The sequence below is a fragment of the Microtus pennsylvanicus genome, chromosome 3, assembly GCF_037038515.1.
Source record: "Microtus pennsylvanicus isolate mMicPen1 chromosome 3, mMicPen1.hap1, whole genome shotgun sequence".
NCBI classification, from domain to species: Eukaryota; Metazoa; Chordata; class Mammalia; order Rodentia; family Cricetidae; genus Microtus; species Microtus pennsylvanicus.
In genome coordinates this window covers 78,471,606-78,492,998 of record NC_134581.1, presented here as the reverse complement: position 1 = coordinate 78,492,998, position 21,393 = coordinate 78,471,606, and the positions used below count along the sequence as shown (strand labels likewise).

The window sequence follows — 21,393 nt, the reverse complement described above, 5'->3', positions numbered from 1 at the left end:
TTCTATTGCTGTGAAGAGACACTTATACCTCGAAGCCCAGTGATACACCTCTTCCAACACACCACCTAATCTTTCTCAAACAGTCCCACTCCCTGGTGACTAAGCATTCAAATATACAAGCCTATGGGGAGCATTCTTATTCAAATGATCAGAGATGGCACCACTGCACCTGGTTTTTACATGGGTGTGGGGGGATCCGAACTCAGGCCCTAAGGCTTACACTCCAAACACAGTACTCACTCTCTGGAGGCTTCTGCAATTGTGCTTAACTGAGATTACAGTATACAATGGATACATGTAATGAGGCATTACATGATAGCCCATGGATACATACAAATTTAATGCGTTTGTATTAAAAATAAACAAATGAATAAAAACAATTCTTGATTAGGCCTTTGTGCTGACTTAATTACATCTACTTTCACACACGCAGATTTGATTGCTGCCAGATGCTCACCTTTTGGTAACAATTACTCATTAGTCAGGTGACCTTATAAACATGAGAAAGAAGAGATTTTAGGTCCTTATAGATTATAAATGAGAACAGACTAGCCATATTTTTGTTCAAAGATAACCATCAATCAGAGAAAATTCACAAATCAGTAAACACCAATTATTTATCTTTAATCTCGCTCCATTGGTACTTTCATTGTGAAGACAAGGCTTCCCTGTGCAGGTTTATATGGGGTTCTGGGAGCAGACTCTGCCTGCACAGCCCTCATACAGCTGTGCTCGCTGCACACACACGCTTACCAGGTCTCCTCTGCTTCAGCCAATTCAGGAATGTTCTCTCACCCATCGAGTTTCTGGTACTTTCTAAGCATAGCGCCTCACACACAGAATGCGCTTGGTAAATATTTGTTGAATAAATGCATAAACTGTCAGGTCTGCTCAGTGTAAGTTGTTCATGCCAGAACTCATTTATCACTGAGTTCAGCCCCAATATAAATTAGTTCTGAGCAGCTGGGTGGCACACTGGTCCCTTCCTGTGGGGCTGGAGAGAGGAGAGATTCTGGCCTAGCAGGGGAGACTGTATTGGTCAGTCAGGCTTCTCCAGGGAAACAGTAATGATGGAAGATACATGATGTAGGTGGGTCTATCTATCTGTTGTTTCACTGGTTAATTAATAAAGAAAACTGCTTGGCCTGATAGGTCAGAACATAGGTAGGCGGGAAAGACAGAACAGAATGCTTGGAGGAAGAAGGCAGTAAGGCAGACGTTATAGCTCTCCTCTCCAAGATAGATGCAGGTTAAGATCCTTCCCGGTAAGCCACCACCTCGTGGTACTACACAGATTAATAAATGTGTTAATTAAGATGTAAGAGTTAGCCAGTAAGAGGCTGAAACTAATGGGCCAAGCAGTGTTTAAATGAGCAGTGTTTAAATGAATACAATTTGTGTGTTGTTATTTTGGGTGTAAAGCTAGCCATGCAGGAGCCGGGTGGGATGAAAATCAGGCCCGCGGTCCTTGGGCTTCCCACAGGTCAGGGAACCCTGATTGCTCTTCAAGCAGATGAGGGAGGGTGACTTGAGCGGGGGAGGGGAAGGGAAATGGGAGTCGGTGGCGGGGAGGAGGCAGAAATCCTTAATAAATAAATAAATTAAAAAAAAAGCCTGCTCACAGCTCCTCACTACAGATACAGGTATATACATATTTATAAATTTCTATAAGCATATTGTACCATATAATATCACCTATCAATCATCTATCTGTCTGTCTGTCTGTCTGTCTGTCTGTCTACCTATCATCTATCAATTTTCTGTATATCTATGTGGTGGTTTGAATAGGAATGGCCCCCATGGGCTCATATATTTGAATGCTTGGGCATTAGGGAGTAGCACTACTTGACAGGCATTAGGAGTTGTGGCCTTGTTGGAGTGGGTGTGGTCTTGTTGGAGTAGGTGTGACCTTGTTGGAGTAGGTGTGGTCTTGTTGGGGGAAATGTATCACTAGGGGTGGCCTTTGGAGTTTCAAATGCTCAAGCCAGGTCCAGTGTCTCACTCTCTTTCTGCTGCCTGCTGGTCCAGATATAGAACTCTCGGCTCCTTCCTATCAATCTATCTATCTATCTATCTATCTATCTATCTATCTATCTATCTACACACACACACACATATGCATCTATCTATCTATCTATCTATCTATCTATCTATCTGAATGTATCTATTTATCTACCTATTATCTATCATCTATCTACTATCATTTATCTATCTAAGGATTGTTCTATCAATCTACGTATTCGTTCAACTGCCTATCTATTATATATATGTATACACATATATATTATATATACACACACATACACACACACACACACACACACACACACACACACATATATATATATATATATATATAGAGAGAGAGAGAGAGAGAGAGAGACGCTTATATTTAACAATGTAAATGTAGAAGTTTGTAAGTCCAAAAATCAACAGGCTAGAATCTTAGGCAGATCTCTGCTCTGGTCTGGAGCAGAATCCCTTCTTTAGAAAGCCCCTCCTTGCTCTTGTAGCATTAAACTAATTAAGAGAGCCTCACTTGCATTCTTGCTGTTGACCCATGTCCCCCTCAAAACATGTGAAGTCCTAACTCCCATGCTCCCATGACTTGTATGTATAATTGTGCAACCTTATTTGAAAAATAGAGTCCTTGTCAATGCTATGGAGAGTTAAGGTAAAATTGTACTGGATTCACATGAGACCTGTCCCAATGATGAGCATCCTTATAAAATGGAGAATTTGGACATAGACACATGGGGCAAGGCTGGATGGATTCAAAGGCAAAGGTCGGAGTGCCAGAGAACTCTAGTCAATTAATTACATGTCACCAAGGCTCCAAAATACCTTTCCAGAAACACCTGGACTGATGGTGAACCACACATATGGAGAAGCTGTAGCCTTGCAAGTTGGCACACGAAACTTAATGTCCCAGGAGGTGATTCATGGGACAAACACAGCCATAGGTTTCTGAGGTAGGTATAATAAATATTTGGTTGACAGTCTCATTTAGGAAGCCCACGGGGCTGATGACTAGGGTGCAGTGCTGGACAGAGTTACTGCTCAATACTGCAGTTCCCCATGCTGGGCAGCTCAGCCGTGAGTACCAGAGGGTGCAAACACCCAGGGTTGGGTGCTTCTAGTCATAGGGCTTCCTATAGGTCAGCAGGTCACCACCAGGGTTCTAGTTTCCTTAGCATTGACTGGGAAATCAGGGCCACAGCCTGACTATGTTTCTATAGCTTGCCAGAGCAGGTAGTACAGAGAAAAGCTGTATGTCTCCGTTCCTTTGGGAAGCCCTTTTGGGGCTCTAGAAGAAAAGGAGAGAGGAAGCTGAAGACATGGGTCTTGCTGGAAGTCAAGAACCTCAATCTGAAATGCCTTTCCCTGAGATAGCTTCATGTGTGAGTTTGGTCTCCTGCTCTGTATGATGAGATGTTAGTACCCACCTGTTTTCCCTTAGAGATCAATCCAGAGGACCCCAATGAGAAAGAGAGGGTGCAGTCTACAGGACAAGTCACCAAAGCCCACACAGGCTGGTTATACAAAGGCTGAAATCAGACCTTGCTCTTTGGCTTTTTAACACATGATTAGCATGTGTGAGCTATTAGCATGTGCTTTTGACCTACTTTTAAAACTGATCATACTCACGTCCTCATTCCTAAAAGTAGCACAGCACAACCGTGTTAGTTTTCTAGGATGGCCGAGACAGAGTCCACAACCAGCATATTATGTCATCTCCAAATTATTTTGAGGATGGAAGTTCCATTGATACGACAGCAGAGTCTGCTCTCTCAGAGACCCCCAGGAGAGAGTTTGTGTTTTTCCTAACTTGTGTGGTTGCTGGAGATGACTGATGCCTGTTGGCATGGAGATGCCTCCAGTTTCTGTGCTTGATTCCACATGGTTTTCTCCCCTGTGCATCTGTGTCCAAATCGCCTGCTCCCTTTAAATAAATTGTTTTTGAGACAAGATCTCACTACGTAAGTTTGACTGGCCTGGAGTTTGCTAGGTAGAGAGGGCCAGGCTTGAACTCACAGAGGTCTCTGCCTCTCCCTCTGCTGGAATTAAAACATGCACCACTTCATCCAGTCAAACCCTCCTCTTTTGGCAAGGATGCTGGCTAGTCATTGGACTAGGACCTATCTGAATCCAGCATGACTTTCCCTTACCTCTTTATAATACTGGCAAGAACTCTATTTCCCAATGAGGTTATGTTCATGGGTCTCTGGAATTAGGACTTCAACATGTACTTTGAAGAGGACACAATTCAATAGCAAACTAGACCACACCACACAGCTAAACCACAAATATCGGGAATATAGGGACTCTCAGTAAATAAAAATTTTCATCACAACAGGACAAGGAAGGACATGGGGTCAGAGGGTCACAGCCTCCTTACACCACAAGGCACAGTGTCACCAACTGTAACAAACTCATTGCTGCTCCTGTGTCTGTCTGTAGAACTTAACATTTTGACTCTAATCTCTTCTAGATGCTCTAGCCATCTTTCCCAACCATGTAACCTAGCAGAAAACTGTACAACTCTGATAAGTCAAGCCTTCTGGATGGGCTCCGCAACACAGTGATTTCTGTTCTCTAGGAGCCCGGCCACAGCTCCAAATGCAGGTCCTCATTGATTCCCAGGGGCATTCAGATTTGCATATAGGGCAGATATGCCCACTGGCAAACTGTTGTTTTTTCTTTCAAAGACAGTGTCTCTGTAAGCCAGTCTGGAGTGGCAAAAACACACAGGGTCTCCTCTGCAGAGAGCCAAACTTGGAGAGTGTGTGGGCGGCCTCTGGTTGTCTCTCCTGCTAGACTTTATCTTAGCTCTTCATAGCATTGGAAAGGACTCTGTTTCCAAGAAAGCCTGCATGTTCTGGGGCTTAGGACTTCAGCGTGTATTTTATAGGGACCTAATTCACTCCGGAACTAGAAGCCACCTCACAGTCATCTGGTAGTGTCTGGACACGGAGGTACTCAATAAATGAGAGCCATTGTCATCGTGCCTTGTGATGTCAGGTTACATCCTGGAGCATGTGTGACAGTTAAATTATGGCCACCGAAAGGGACTAGAATACAGGGGAAGCCTATGACAGCTGTACACCTGGAGGTAGTTTCGATGAAGGAGGAGAGGAAGAATCTTCCGGCCTAATAATGGAAGCAAGGAAAGTTTCCATTATTGGCTGGCCCCAGGGTGATGATCTGTTTGATTGATGACACACAACCAGAGTGACTCCTGCTCTTTCCACCAGGCAAGGCATTCAGATGGCATGTCCATCTCTGGCTGACTACTGCTGTGTTCCTATGTATTCATTTTGATGCTATCATAGCCAGAAAAAAAATATCCTTTAAAAAATAAAAGCAAACAAACAAGGAATGTAGGTGGCCAGTAGTATTGGCAGGAATAGATCTCTGAAAAACAAGAACCGAGAAACAGCACCGAAAAGCAAGAGAGGACACAGCCTGCAGTCCCACACTCTCATGCTGCCCAGAGGGAACAAAACGAACCCTGGAGGCAGAGGAGCCCTGAGCATCTAAGGTTTGGTCCTTGCATCCTGGGAGAGCATGACTGAGGCCAGTCACTGACACCCTGTGTCTCAAGTGGCCCTCTCCACCATCCCTATTTAGAGACTGAAGCCATCTTTGCTGGCAAGCTCCCAAGTGCGAATTTCCCGTTTCTCCTGTTTGTAAGATCCGGCAGCTGATGGGGGAAAAAATAGCCCAGTGCATTTGCATTTAAGTCTCGAAATCCAAATATTTCTGTGAGTCATTCATTATTACCATATAACTCGGTGTTTGCATGCAAATAACTTTAATGGCATAAATGCTTATAAAATAAGTCTCTTACCATATGAACTCTGTAAAGAATACTAATTCCCAGCGTCATGAATGGCTTCGAGAAATCAATCACTTTCTCACGTTCAGCTGTGATGGTGAGGCCTGCCACAGCCAGATCAGCTTTCTGAAAGGACACAGAAGACAGACCATCAGAGGAGGTAGGACACGGGGACCAGCAGCCACAGGCTGTGCCTGCTGAGGACATGTTATTCCGGTCAGGCTTCTTGGCTCAATCCAGACCTAAACCATCACTCTCAGAAGGACCTAGATTGAAGCTGTGACTCAAGTCTAATTACTGTTAGACCCCTCAGACTACACAGGTAATTTACAAACAAGAGGGACCACCATTAGGCCGCTCAGAAACAATTTCTAAACATTCCAGGAGAGGAGACCTTCTGGGCAAGCTTTCTCAGTGTTCCTCTCTGTCAGAAATTTTTCCTAGGATCTAATTGAAATCCATCCTGTTGAAAAGAAGCCCTTTCCTATTGTCTACAGTCCAGTACCTGGGGCTGGGGGAAAAGCCCAGAGACAGGACTCAGTTCTAGCCCACACTCTGCCTAACTAAAGAACTGATCAAGCTCAGCCACGGCGCTCGCCTAGAATTCCACAGCCTCATCCACAAAGCAAGGACATACAGGGAAGAGAGTGTTCAGTCCTTCACAGCAATTTTCTAACATAATGCTCAAAATATAGCGTGTGGGGTCACTTATATCTACCTGTAGTACCTGCAGCGTTCAATGGACCAATTAAAATGTGAACTCCCGAGTCTCTTTCTAGACCCCAGGGTCAGATTCTTTGTGGTCTTACATAAGATTCTGTATTTATAGCAAGTGATAATAATCTATATTTTAATATTTAAGAGTGAATAGTTAAGAGCTATGGTCAACACCCAGGCAATATATTTATATTTCATATATTTCCTCACAAGCAGGAAGAAAAGTGAGTGTCCACAAGTCCATTCATCCTGAGTGGGTGTGGGCACACAGAGTATGCATGTGTGTGCACACACACTCAACGACTGCTATACTATTGCAAGAAAGTAGGATGCTGTTATTCTTTGGATGTGAGAACATGGGCTCCCATGTTTGAACATATAGTTTCTGGTGGTTTAGGGAGGTTAAAGAACATTTTGGAACCTTTGGGGACTAGATCAAAGATAAGGCCATAATGGTGGAGTTTTGAGGTTAGAGTTTGGCAGCCTGGGGACAGTCTCTCTCTCACCTTCTGGATAACAGAGATGTGAGGGAAAGTCACACTGCAACAACTGTGCAGCCATGGACAGAGGCGCCTTCTACCGTGCTTTCCTCTCCATGATGGATTGTTTCCTCCGAACCGTGAGCCGAAATGAACCTCTGCTCCTGCAGGTTGTTGCTGGGGGAAGGAGGGGAGCTTGGTTGCTGCAATGAGGATCGTACCTCACACAGATGCTGATGGAACTCGTGCTTGGGAGGGGTAAATCTATCATCAAGTTTAACTTTCAACAGTTTCTTGCCAGCCTTCCATTCTCAATTTATACCTGCCCAGGTTAGCAAGCTTAGACCCTAATCAAGTAGAGCCACCCTTCAGAGAAACTGGAGTGCAGATGAGAGGGGATTTTAATGAAGAAGGGGAGATGTGTGTGGCTCATTCCATGTTTCTGTGAGAGTGTTGATGACTGCTACCCAGTGAATCAGCCCTCGGGTGACAGAGTGGGGTTTGATTAGAAGATTGTCAGCATCTTCATTTGGGGGACTCTTTAAAGGCTTTTTCTTGGGGCCTTTCAGCCCCTCAGCCCCTCAGTGACAGTGGCACGGACTTGGATTCAGCTTGTGCGCTGAATGCAAAGCCAGGAAGGCAGCCTCAAAGGCCCGCAGGTGCAAGGCTATGCCTGAGGGCATGTGTACTGTAGAACAGGAGTACAGACCTGCCTGAGAGCCAGGCAGGGGAGGGGCAAGAGTTCAAAGGATTGGAGTGAAGGAGCTGAAGTAAGCGTGAAGACAGGGCACTGGGGAGACTGCTCAGCCGACAAAGTGCTGCTCTGCAAGTGTGGGGATCTGAATGAACCCTGTACCCATGCTTAAAAAGCTGGTGCTGGTGGTGCACGCTTGTGATCCCAGTGTACCTGCAGCCGTGCCCTGGCATGTGTCTGGGGCTCTCTACCTGGACAGCTTAGCCTAACTGGTAAGTTCCAAACTTGTAGACGTAAGTCACAAAACAATCTCACACCAGTTTGGAATTATGATTAATAAAAGGGTTATTTATTAAGGGGGAAAACTTACAGATCACTGTCCTAGACTAATTAGAGACCCTGCCCCAGAATATCAAGGTGAATAGTTCGCAAGAAATAATACTTAAAGTTGACTTCTACACACACACACACCACACACACACGTGCATACAAGCACACACAGGAAGATTGACTGGAGATGGACAAGTGGCTCAGTCATAAGAGTGTTTGCTGTTCTGTGCAAGCATGAGGACATTGGTTTAAATCCACAGTGCCCACATAGGGAACCAGGCATTCTTATGACCCTAATATGGATAGGGGTGGAAACATATGGATTCCAGGAGCTCACTGCACCCAAACAGCAAGCTTCCTGTTCAGAGAGAGAAAGCCTTCCTCAAGGCAACAAGGGGAGAATGATACAAGAAGATGACAGTGTCCTCCTCTGGCCCTTCACATGTGCACACACTATCACATGCAGCTGCATACTCATGAATACACTATATACATATGTGTGTGGGCACTCGCATACATGTGTATGCACACACACACACCACTAATTAAACCTTTTAGACTAAGATGGCAAAATGAGCAAGGGGTAAATTCAGCCTCTGTTCCTTTCTCTGGTGATTTCTTTTTTCAGAACTCCAAATCAACTGCCCGATGGAAATGGAGACCACCCCAGATTTCCTTTGTCCACTCTCAGCTTTTCTCTAAAGGGGGCAAACTTTGGACGCTAATTTGGAAATCATTCTGCAAGTTTATTCATGTTGGCCAACAAAGACATTATGAATGCCAGAACAATCCATATGTCCATATGGGCAGAGAACTGGAAATGGGCTACATCCCTCCTCCCTCCACCTGTGGAGGTGGAGACAGCATGCCCCGGTACATCCAGGCCGTTTCCGAAGCGTCACAAACTTCTCCAAATAGGACCACACATAGAAAACTGCCTCCGGCTGGCAAAGCTGATTCCGGGCTCTCGCCCTCTCTTTCCTTTCTCCCCAGGCTGGAAGAGGTTGGGGGACAGGGAAACCGAAGAGGCAGTGGCAAGCTACAGAAACCGGCAAGAGGCTTGGCGGCGGCTGTTTTTTATATTTAATTGACTCGGTATAGAAGAGTAATTATCCACCTTGGCTTCAGAGCACCCCGGGGTGCCAGCCCTGATCACGTGGGATCAGATTATTCCAAAAGATGTGTGTTCATTTTCTTTTACCTTAGTTAAAAAGACATTATGCTATAAAGCAGCCTTCCGACGAGGAGATAATGTGCCGTGAAGACACACTAACAAGCAAGGGGGCTGGGACCGCAGCAGCGCTACAGTGGCTAGGGCCGGAGGCTGAGGGGAACCCAGGCACATGGCAACCAGTCTGAGGCCTTATGGTGGGGCAGAAGGCTATGCTCTCCATGGGAGAGAGCAGTGGATGGGAAATCTGATGGTCTGGGTCTTGTCACAGCTGGACCCCAACCTCCTTGTTTTTGTTTGATAGGAACAAGCTTCTTAACTGTGAAGGGAAAGGGCTCAGTCAGGGAGCTCCCTGGTTTCCCGGCCATCGGTCCCAGGTCTTTCCACCCTGTTCGAGATCATGTGACTTCTTTTAAATGGCCCCCATTCTGCCCTAAAAGGTGATGAAAGCTTGGAATGGTGAGGAATGGATGAGGACAGGAAGCTGAAGGCGGAACCTGCCTCCCAGGTTGGGCAGCAACTGCAGGGACCTTGCATCTGGAAAGGTCAGGGAGGAAACTGTGAGGCTCAGGCCTGAACTTGACATCCTAGGGCTGGGAAAGCAGACCAGGCCAAGAGTTGGGCTGAGATCAGAGACAAGAAAAGAGAACACACGTCTGCTGTGTGGTGGGGGAAAAACACACACAAGGCTGTTTAAACGTATTTCCCCTGAGCGTCAGGCCCCACTCCTTTGCTTAGTTATGATTGAAAGAGTTCTTTGAAGGCCTTTGTATGCTGCCTCTGAGGGATGCCCCCCGTTTTATCTCCTGAATGTTGGTAGAATTTACAAGGCTGGGCCAGGCAGGAACTGGTCTGGAGGTGACTTCCTAAACATATCCCCCTTTGCCTCATTGGAAGTTAACGGGGATCATGCAGTGGCTACATTGCTATCAAAGCCCAAAGCCCGCAGACTGGCCCATACTTCTCTGGAGATCTGGACCTGGGCTGGGAGGAAATGATGTGCGATTGTGAATAGGATTGATTAATTAATAAAGAAAATTGGCTTGGCCTGATAGGGCAAAAGTAGAGGTAGGCAGGGAAAATTAGCTGAATGCTAGGGAAAAGAAGGGTGATGTCAGAGAGAAGCCATGTAGCTTCTCTGAGAAAAACTCAGGTTGGAATCTTGCCGGTAAGCCGCAGCCAACTGGTGATACACAGATTACTAGAAATGGGTTAAATTAATATGTAAGAGTCAGCCAATAAGAAACTAGAGCTAATGGCCCAAGCAGTGTTTTAATTAATACAGTTTCTGTGTGATTACTTCAAGGCTAAGCGGCCAGGAACCAACAAGCAGTCCCTGCTCCCTGCAACAAGGATAAGCAAGCTCACAGTAGGGATGGGGTCTGCTCAGATTGCCTGAGCCCATAGTCTCCCCTAAGGTTTCCTGAGAATGATGAGGACATTCACTGGTAGCCATCCAGCCTGGCCCCCCCAAGTGGACAAAGTTTGTGCAGATACTTTCGCTGCCATTTTAAGATAGACTCTGCCCTCCCTACTTTGAAAAAAAAAATCTTTGTTGCACCCAGCAGGGTCTCCTAGTGTTCTGGCTTGCCTCCTCCACCTATAGTTTTCCCTGGATGAGGGAGCAGTCAGCAGGCTGCCCCTAACTCTCACTGGTGACTAACCTGTGTTCTCCCAACAAATTTTCTGACTATGAAATGGTTCAGTGTCTGCCTAAGGAGACAAGGTGAGTCAAGAGAGATGGATGCATGGAGGAGCCCCACACAAACTGTAGAGACTGCGGTATCTTATCAATGTGTGGGGGCTGACAGCCTTCCGTGTGGGCAGACCTGTCTGGATTCAGTCAACTCTCTTGCCGTGTGACCTTGGACATGTCTTTTCACTTCTCTTGGCCTCAGTGTGCTCGTCTGTCAAGGAGGGTGATGAAGCCCAGCTTCTGCAGTAGTGTGTGTGGGGTGGGGGGAGCTGGTAAGTTACAAGCACGGCCTGGTCCACTTCTGCTGTTGGGGTGGTAGTAGTGATGTGGCTGCCACTGAACTTGATGGTCAGCATAGTCTCAAAGGGCCTTCTGGAAACACATGGCGTTTCCTTCTGGAATCTGTGATGAGTGCCAGGCAGGCTAGTAAGCCCCTGGCTACTCAGCCCCTCAGGTCTTTTCCAAATGACTTTGTGCTTTTCTGTACATTTGGGGACCCTCCCAGGCCTCACATCACCCCATTCTTTGGAAACCTCTGGGAGAAACAGATGCCAGTTGGCAAACAGGCATTCCCCATATCCTCTCTGACCTCTCCAGGAGAGTAGATTGTGTGCGCTGCCCCCAGTACCTTATAAATTCTCTCAACTCTGCTGTGCTGCCTATGACCAGCTTCTAGAACTTTCTTCTCTCCAACCATTTTACATGAGTCTCAGCTTCTGCCCCGTGGAAGTGATTTGCCCCTGCACCTCAGCTCCCCACGCCTCTTTGAGCCCAGCCAGCACCCGCTACTCACGCGAACTGCCTTTCTTTCTTGGCGGTTCTTTACTCAACTCTCTAATTGCAACACTTATCTCTGGAAGGCTCTGAAAGCACTGCCCAGAATAAGATGGTGCTGCGCATCCCAGAAGCCCTCACTCTGGGGTAGATTACCTCTGAAGAGCACAAAGAGTTCCAATCAAGGTTGGGCTGAGGCTCTGAAGAGGGGCTGGCATTCTTTGTGACATCCACAAGGAAACGGACTTTGAGGCCAGTCCTCTCTTCCCCCTGCTGTGACCATAAGCCTGTGTCACTGGCACCACACTGAACTGGGTTCACGTTCATCTCTGCGACCATAGGAAGTCCTCGTGGCTTCCCCATGCCTACTTCTCACTTTAACATGAGATAACAATGGCCAGTCTGGGGTCCTTAAGAAGCTAAGAGATTGTACACCTGTGCATGAAACACGATACCTAGCATATGCTATGGGCTTAACAAATGATCATTAACAAGACTTTTCTAGAAAGACTCATCTCTGTATCTGTAAGTAGGTACACATCAGGTCCTAAAGACAGCGAGGGTAGTTCAGGGGCAGGTGGACAGCCCCTAAACACAGTCTATGCTCAAGCCCTTTCTTACTGACCAGGTTGATTTCCAGCAAATGGTTGATATATGAGGGACTTATGTTTTTTTAGGAGGCCCCATGCTGGACTCTGGCCTGATTGAGACATGTCTCTGTTCATCAGGCCAGGGGACTTGAAGGCCCAGTTTCCCCACTAGAGGGTGCACATCCTTTCCTAAACGCCCCCCTCCCCCAGTCAGGAGCCCCTTAACACCCAGGACAGCATTAGCAGGGAGCCCAAGCACCACACTGGCTCAAGCAATTGTCAGCAGGGTGCTAATTACACTCCTGGAAGGGACAGAGTGGGCAGGCCTGGGCTGGTCTGGAGGCCAGCCATGGGGCCTGCTCTGTGGCTAAGCTGAGCTCCTCAAGTCTCTTCACTCCAAGTCCTCTGCAGCTCAGACAGGTACATTGATAAAGCGTCTCATCCCAATCCAGATGAGAAAATCGCACACCTCTGTCTTTCCATTGATTTACCTGCTACACGCCATTCTCCTTCCACCCCCATCTATGCAGATGCCCAGGGAACCGGAGTCTCAGAGCAGGGAGGCAAGGACTCTGAAGGAGTCAGGGACTCATGCCCACTGCTGCCTCTTATGTGCCTGGGGATGTCATCACTAACTCCATAGTGACACACATGTGCTGTCCTCCTGCGTGCAGGATCAGACTGGCTGCCCACTCCATCTACCAGTGGTGGCCAGAGAGAATGCCTAGCAGTCACACGGCACCTGCAAAATGTTTGGTGTCTTTGCCTACTAGACAGACAAGGTGCTTTCTTTCCTTCAGAATCAATACATGAGGTGAAGGATAAGGGAAATATAATTGGGTCCAGTTTGGGGCACTTGTATAGATGTGTGCACGTGTGCGCCACACACACACACACACACACACACACACACACACACACACACACACACACACACACACTGTGTCCAGTTTGGTGCCTGTACAGGTATTTTCCCTCTACCCCAAGCCTGTCCTCCTGAGCCCCTACTCAGAGAAAGCCCTGGCCACTCTTGCAAGCCTGTTCATTGGGCTTCACACGTCACAATGATAGCCAGAGGCACATTAGCATTCGTGGGGAGGGGGTGGCAATGTCATCTCTAGGTCTAAGTCATCCCTGGTGCTATTTCTTGAGGTGACAGTCTATTCTCAGGGTTGGATGGATTCCCTGAGAGTTAAATTAAAATCTCTATGAAATATTTACTTGCCTGGGCACAGGGCTCTGTTACTGGCCTGAGAGGACAGATCGGAAGAAAGATTGTGAGCTGTGGGGAGAAGGGACCAGCTCATCATTTGAGGGTGAAGCCATAGGGCACAGGGGTCTGAGCCGGGTGAGGAGGCTGAGAAGACAGTGTTAACTTTTGATGTCTCCCTACAGAGTTCTGTTCAGCAAACCCCTGCCCTCTGTGGTCAGATAGACATATGCCTGAACCAAAGTTCTGCCATTTCTTTGCACTCTGCCTCAGACTACACGTCTGCTTCCTCCGAACACACACACACACACACACACACACACACACACACACACACACATACAATCTCTAATATGAGGTACAAATGTGTATGTGCATTTACATGTGTGAGTGTGGGCATATGAGTGTCATGGCAAGTGTGTGGAGGGCAGAGGACAACCTTGGGGACCAGTCCTGCCTTACAAATTGTGAGACAGGGTCTCTGTGCTGGTTAGATTTTACCAAGCTGACATAAGCCTAGACAGACCTGAGTAGAAGGAACATCAGGTATTGCCTCCATCAGAGTGGCCTATGGCAGTCTTGATTCTTGATTGATGCTCTAAGAGGGCCCAGTCCACTGTAGTGGTATCATCCCTTGGCAGATGGTTCTGGGCTGTAACATGAAAGTTAGCTGGACAAAAGCCAGGAAGCGAGCCAATGAGCGTTCCTTCTTGGCCTCTGCTTCAGTTCCTGCCTCTAGGCTCCTGCTTTGAGTTCCTGCTCTGATTTCCCCCAACGCTGGATTGTAACCTGGGAGTTGTAAGTGGACATAAACCCTTCCTCCTTGGACTGCTTCTCTGTCATGGCGTTTATCACGTCAGCAGGAAGTTAACCAGAAAGGTCTCTTTGTTGTTCCATGCCATGGATGCTGGGCTGTCTCTGCCTCCCATGATACCACAGGAGTGCTGGGGAGACAGATGCATCGTAGCATGCCTGACTTTATGTGGGTCTTGGGGGGGGGTCATACTCAGGTCCTCAGGCTTGCATGGCAAGCAATTTACCACTGTACAGCAGTCTCTGGATACCCACTGAACAGGCCATTCCCAGCCCTTTGGACTAATTACTCCATTTCTTATTCTTCATGTGAGAACCATGATCTAAAATTTCCTTGCTAGTTATCAAGCTACCTGATGCTCATGAAGAATGAGCGTTCCAGGAGGCAAGGGATCCCTGTGTGTCTTCTACAATCTAGGCCGTGTCTACAGACATGCCTAGCCTATGACCAACACTCCGGAAGTACTTGCTGAATGGCTGTGATCACAGTACAAATGGGTGGACGCTTGAAGGAAGAGTCCAAATACTGAGCTTCTTATCTCAGCTCTCAGTGAGGGCAACATAAGCATAGAGGCTCTGGATAGAACCTCTAGGGCCAGTGTAACTAGATCCTGGCCATGCAATTATATGCCAGTTACTTGGAATCTCTGTGCCTCAGTTTCCCCATGGGGAAACTAGGAACAGAGATATTATATATTCCATAAATATATTGTAAAGGTTAAATGAACGAATGCACAGAAAGCAGCCAGGACAGTGCCTGGGATAGGATACACCACCGCAGAAGAGAGAGCTGCTACAACTTGATTGTAGCTTAAAGCCTAAGCTTTCATTTCATTTATTAAAGTGATTGCTTTAGAAAATCCAATGTAAATTTTGAAGAAGGCAAAGAAATCTCATGATTGGAAAATCAATATGCATTATATACGCTGCACATTGTTTATGTCATAGCGGTGTGGAAAAGAAACAGCGGCCAGAGTTTGGGCCTCATTGGCGGTGACTTTCTCACACGGCCACCAAGGCCAATGTTACCACACCTGGCGCTCTGAAGAAGGGCCCTAATTCACACAGCTCATGGACTAACAATAGAAGCCTCTTTGAGTTTTCAGGATAACACACTTGTTTGTCTTCCCCCACCCCACTTTCTTTCCAGACAGGATCTCAGGTAACCCAACCTACCCTTAAACTCAGTACGCAGCCAAGGGTAACTTTTAGTTCTGAGCCTCCTGAGCACCAAGCGTGTGGCATTGCACTTGGTTTCTGTAGGCTTGAGAAAGAACTCAGGGGCTCCTGCATGCTAGGCAGGCCCTCTACCATCTGAGCCAGCCCAGCACATCTAACTGCCCCCTTGCTGATGCTCTGTTCAATCCACATGGAGATGGTATCTCCAATCAGGCTATGTGCTTAGAGACACTAAATTCCCTGCTGTGGGCCCTCTCCTTTTGTTAGTGTCCCAGCCCTGTTGGTTAAGGTCTGGGAGGCAGGGAAGGGGGGCTGACATTCAGCAAGACTGACTGGCCTCATGCGTGCTCAGGACTGCGGCCCTAACTGTGAGCACAGCCTTCCTGAGCTAACTGTGTCTGCCCTCTTCTGTCACCCTGTCACACGGGATCCCGGCCTCCCCAGGGCCTGAGGAAAGCATGCTCAGAAGACTCCTGCAGGCAGCTTCCGAGGCTCTGGGGCTCTGGCAGGCCTGGCAGCACAGGGTAGCAGCCTTCAGTGTCCTTCCTACTGCCAGGCCTGTAATTAGGCGTGCTGTGATTCAGGGGCTTGAGACAGAACTGCTTTCATTAGGGGGTGAAATGAACTATCACCCATTGTTGTAAGTACCACAGAAAGCACCCAGAGATCTCCCTGCCCCCAGAGACTGTGGGGGCCCTGGGGGCCCTTCTTTCCTTCCAATGGCTTGCCTCAGAGATAGGCAACTGAGCTACCAGGAAGGAGCAACTGGCATGGCCAGTCTGCTCAAATGAAGGATGTCCCCCGGGGTTCATTTCAAATTGGTCCTTGCATGAACAAAGGCAGCAGGCATCCCCCAAGGGCCCCCACAGACTTTGGAAGAACACTGGGACATTGTGGGAAATCCTTGTCTCTCTTTCTGGATGAGCAAGTGGGCTTGGTCTCCTTCAGAGAGATGTCACACCTTCTTGGCAAAGAAGTCCACATGCAGAGCTGTGATGCTCAGGTTGTACTGTGACTGCCTTTATACCTATTTATTTATTTACCTCTACCTATACTGTATTGATAACGTACTAATTACATTCAAGGAGAAGGAGGCTCCCCGTGCACGGCTATGTGCTGTGAAGTTGGGACAGTGGCAGCCTGTAAGAGGAAGGATGTAGAGAGTGGAGAGCAGAAGAAAATGGCAAGGAACTGTAGGGGACCTTTGAGGCGTTGATAACGGCATTGGTTACCTAGACACACCCTAGTCAAAGTTACTCAAGCTGATTCACAGCCTGGACAGCTTTCTGTAAATCCAAATCAACAAAATTGTAAAGATTTACATATTCTGTGGGTGTGTGAATGTCTCTTTGTGCATGCATATGTGTGTGCGCAGGTGTGCACACCTGGGCACGTGTGCAGCCAGAAAAGAGCACTGGTGTCCTCTGCTACCGCATCCCGTGTTCCTTTGAGGCAGAGTCTGTGTCTGTCTCCCTGAGCTTGGGAAACCAACACACTACTATGCTACTCACTATTCACTCATGGGGAAACACGCTCGCGTTTCTATTGTCTCTGGCCCACCTGAAGGTACCCCATGTATAGGCATTTATGGGACATCCAGTTTGTTTCCTAGGTGCTGAGATCTGCATTCTGGCCTTCACAGTTGGGGCAGTAGTCACTCTTACCCGCTGAGACAACTCTGCAGACCCATCTTTTTCTCTTTAAGATTGACAGGTTTACCCACGTACAACAGAGACATATGTGACGAGGGACACGTTGGCTCTATAAGGTAAACGCCAGTGAGATGAAAGAGGATGGTGGGGGTGTGGCTCATTGTGCCACGCCCTTCCCTGTTGACTTCGCATGGGGACAGAGAGGTAAATGCAGGTGTGGTGTGTTTCTGCTTAACATCTGGTAACTTCTAAAGAAGAGGCAAAGTGAACAACTGGAATCTTACCTGGAGACAGTCCAGATCCCGCATCTGGTCTGAACAGTTGAACAGTCTGTGCGAAGCCGGCAGGGGCCAACTCTGCCTGCTGTGAGCATCCAGCAAAGCCCTGGGGAGCCTGGTCTCTTCTCTAGGAGCTGCAGTTACTTCCCCTGCCCCCACAGGACTCTCTGTCCCCAACCTAGTGTAGTCTTCTCAGAACCAGAGAAGACAGGTAATGCTCCCAGCAGCATGTGTGAACTGCTCCCTGGTCCTACCTGACAATAGGCCGGAGAGCTGTCAGGGCCCCTGGGGCTGGTCACTTAGCCTCATTGACATATGTCCCCATAAGGATATAGTGAATGATAACACTTTCCCACTCTCTGGGTTTGTCGTGAGGATCGACTGAGGGAATAGACAAGGCCCAGCCCCGATAAGTGCTCCATAAACTCCATTGCTCTTATTCAGATGCAGGTTTCAATCTTGAAACCCTGCTTCTTTCCTCTGTCCATACCTGTGAGTGCCGGGAATGTGGCCTCTGCTGAGGGCCACTCCTGTGGGGATTCCAAGGCCAAGTCTTGCTTCTTTATTTCCTCCTACTCTTCCCGTTTTGATCACTGGCCAGACTGACCTTGGGTGCAATGCAGGCCTACTGTTCCTGCAGACCCTTGGTCTTGCTCTCCCACCTCTCTGGCAGCCACATTCCACTGCCATCTGGGACACAGCAGGTTGCTCAGTATGTCTCCTGGATTTGACTAGGAACTTGCCTGGCAAAAGCCAATAGCGTTTTCCCTAGCAGCTCAAATTCATTGACCCAACCACATGCTGCTCTCTCAAGGGACTCAAACTTATTTCTTCCCCGTGCCTGGATAGCAAATGCATATGTAGGTATAGGCAGAGACTTGACAGGGAGCTGGGGACCTAGGTGAGGGCTCTGAAAGACAGGGAAAGATCCCTAGTCCTGTGGGATTTGGGGGCTGGCTGCTCCGATAGGTGACAACATTATCACAGGTACCACCAATCCAAGTCTGACTACATGTTAATGCACATGCATTTGTGTGTGTGTGTGTGTGTGTGTGTGTGTGTGTGTGTGTGTGTGTGAAAGAGAGAGAGAGAGAGAGAGAGAGAGAGAGAGAGAGAGAGAGAGAGAGAGAGAGATCGGGTGCTCCTGACAAGCACAGAACACCAAGAAATCCCGTATGTGAATCAGGCTCCTAGAGCACATCATGATTCTTTCCGGAACCTGTGGGCCAGGGAAACCAAGCCTGCAAAAAGCAAGCACAGAACCAGCAGCACTGGCAAGGACAACGGAAAGGAAACATTTGGGACTCACAGGGAAGCGAGGGATGGGTAGGAGTGGCCTTCTGGACAGAGCAGGGAGCCACCATAGCAGATTTAATGGCTGAGGTCCCTCCCACTGGGAAAAGGAAAGCTGGGATATTTGAGCAGTTCTGACAACTGTCAGAACTGGGACATGGGGGACTAGCCTGGAAGGTTTTATATCTGCCTCTAGTCCTGGCCCAAGCTCTCCGCTTCCTGTACTGCCAGGGTGTGCGAGGCTTCTCCACATTCTTCTGCCACTGTGGAGCCAATCCTCCATCCCTTCCCCACCACCATAAACTACAGCAGATTCTTCTCCAAGGCATTAATTAGGCCAGGTATTTTTAATGGCAATGAGGAAAGGAATGCACGCAGCGACTTTTCAGGTCCACTGGAGGCCAGCAGGGAAGGGGTGGCGTGAGGAGCTATGAACACAGTCTTCCCAGCGCACTGCCACCTCCTCGGGATGACAGCTTCAGAACAGGAGCCCACGCTGCTTGCTCGCTGCCTTCCTTGCCCTGCTTGCTGGCTGCTATACTCAGGGCATCTACTCCTCATCGCTGATCTACAGCATCTCTTTACCGCACACTCTGACAGGATTTCCTACCCTCTGCCATCCAAAATAGAGACCAGGAGTAAGGCTGGACCCTTCTCTTCACCCCCACCTCCCTGTTCTTAACACATTCAATCACTGAGCACTGAACTGGGGGGTGGGGTTGCTGCCTTTACTTTAGTTCCTGCATTTGGGAGGCAGAGGCAGGCGGATCAGGTGAGTTCAATGCCAGCCTGGTTTAGAGAGCTAGTGCAGAACAGCCAGGGTGGTTACAAAGAGAAACCCTGTCCTGAAAAGCAAAACAACAACAAAAAAAGCAAAAAATAAAAAAATAAAAAACCCTAAAAACAACAACAACAATAAAAACCAAACACAGTTCATTTTAACTTGGAAAACATTGCTGCCACGGTCCAGCTGTGCTCAAGAACATCTCGTGCCCAGGACCGTCAATTGGATGGATAGGTTGGGCTCAGCTGGACTGAGGACCAGCACTTCTCCAGCTAGAGCGTGCAACACACTCACGGAGTGGGGCTGTTAACTCATAGGCTGATGTCCTTGCTCCACGTCTCTCACTCAGAAAGTTCGGATAGGGCATGAGAATTTGGATGTCCAGCAAGGACAAGGGGGAGTTGGCGCTTCTAGTGCAAGGGCCACAGTTTGAGAACCGAAGTCAAGATCAATCACTCTGTTAGCTGTGTGACTTGGAGGTAGACTCTCTGGTAAACTGAAATTAACCTCCTCTTCTCTGTTAGAAGATATGAGTAATAATATTTATATTGCAAGATCATTGTGTAGAGAGGAAATGATTCATTAAAAATACCTGCGGGTACTAGGTGTTCAATAAACAATGGCTCTGGTTTTCATCAGCTCTGCTCTAAAACCTTGCCCGGCTCCCTCCAGCTTAATGGCTTGCTTTCTTCTCTGCTCCCGTAAATTAGGTTTACGATCCCACTTTGCACATATCTCATGCTATGGCTTCATATTATATACTGCGCCCAATTCCCCATGGAATAGGGTAATAATATGAATATTAAAAAGTGGACCTTCCCAGCAGAATTTTGGGCATTAGGCTTCACAGACTTCAGGCACTTTCAAAGGAAGAAAATCTACTATAGATAGATACAACTCCACACCAGAGGACGTGATGGACGAACCTAGAGCATTGACTGGGTTGGGGATCATATTCACCCCTTGAACAATATATAACTGGCATTGCGGTGCTTCGAGGTTCTATGTTTGTAGAATGTGAACTATGTGGAATTCAGCTTTAAGCCACAACCAGGATTGAGTCAATATATCTAGGGACAGGTAGTATTGATTGACCCAGGGTGGAAGTTCATAAGCAGACCCTGTAAGGACATAGCTTCAGGGATCACATATGACTCTTGGGAAGGAAGAGTACAAGGACCGTGGTTAGTAACCCCTGAAACAGGCTGAGGGAGCAACCAGAAGCGGAATTTATAAGGCTGGTTGGTGAATGAGAAAGTGCTTTGGGGACCAAGACAGAGTCTAAGTCCCTGTTTGCCTCAGAAACATGTATGACATCAGGCTCGACCTAGTACACAGGGGATTCTGTATTCCGGTGACACACTCACCTCTGTGGGTAGAGGACTGGAACAAGGGTGTCCTTAGAGGAGACCATGGCACTACTGTCTCTGCTCCCTTACTTGCTCCTGCCCCAAGATCAATCCCCCACTGCCTGTCTCCTCTGTTTAGCAGCGAGTTACCCCTTTCAAGGCTTTGGGGGCCTTAATTATCACATTCTCATTTCTTCTACAGACCCTTCTATCCCCTTAAGAGCTGGCACTCAGTGGGGAAGACAGACATAATCCCAGTGAAGAGACTCTCTGATACATTTTCCAGGCTGCCTCCAGGCCCCCTGGGGTTTGGAGAAGTTCCCAGTCTCTAACAGCTGAGGTAGCTCCCAACCTAAGCCAAATGCAAGCCCCTTCCAATTTATCCTATCAACACCTTCGGTGGGAAATGAGCACCCACAGGATTCTAAAGACCCACAGACCTGACCCTAAGGCCTTCCCACAAACCTGCCTGCCTTCTCTAGGCCTTAATCTCCAGTCAGGTCCTGCCCGTTTTCTGGGCAATGAAGGTTCAAGCTGTGTGTATT

General features: G+C 47.8%; 1 protein-coding gene across 3 annotated transcripts in view; it reads right to left on the bottom strand.

Moving 5' to 3' along the window:
• Grik4 (glutamate ionotropic receptor kainate type subunit 4) overlaps positions 1 to 21,393 on the bottom strand; it is a 431,671-nt gene that overhangs the window by 38,578 nt on the left and 371,700 nt on the right. For all 3 annotated transcript variants that reach the window (XM_075966267.1, XM_075966270.1, XM_075966269.1), the window contains one exon: positions 5,852 to 5,965. In XM_075966267.1, coding sequence (XP_075822382.1) covers positions 5,852 to 5,965 — 114 coding nt within the window. The remainder of the gene's footprint in view (positions 1 to 5,851; positions 5,966 to 21,393) is intronic.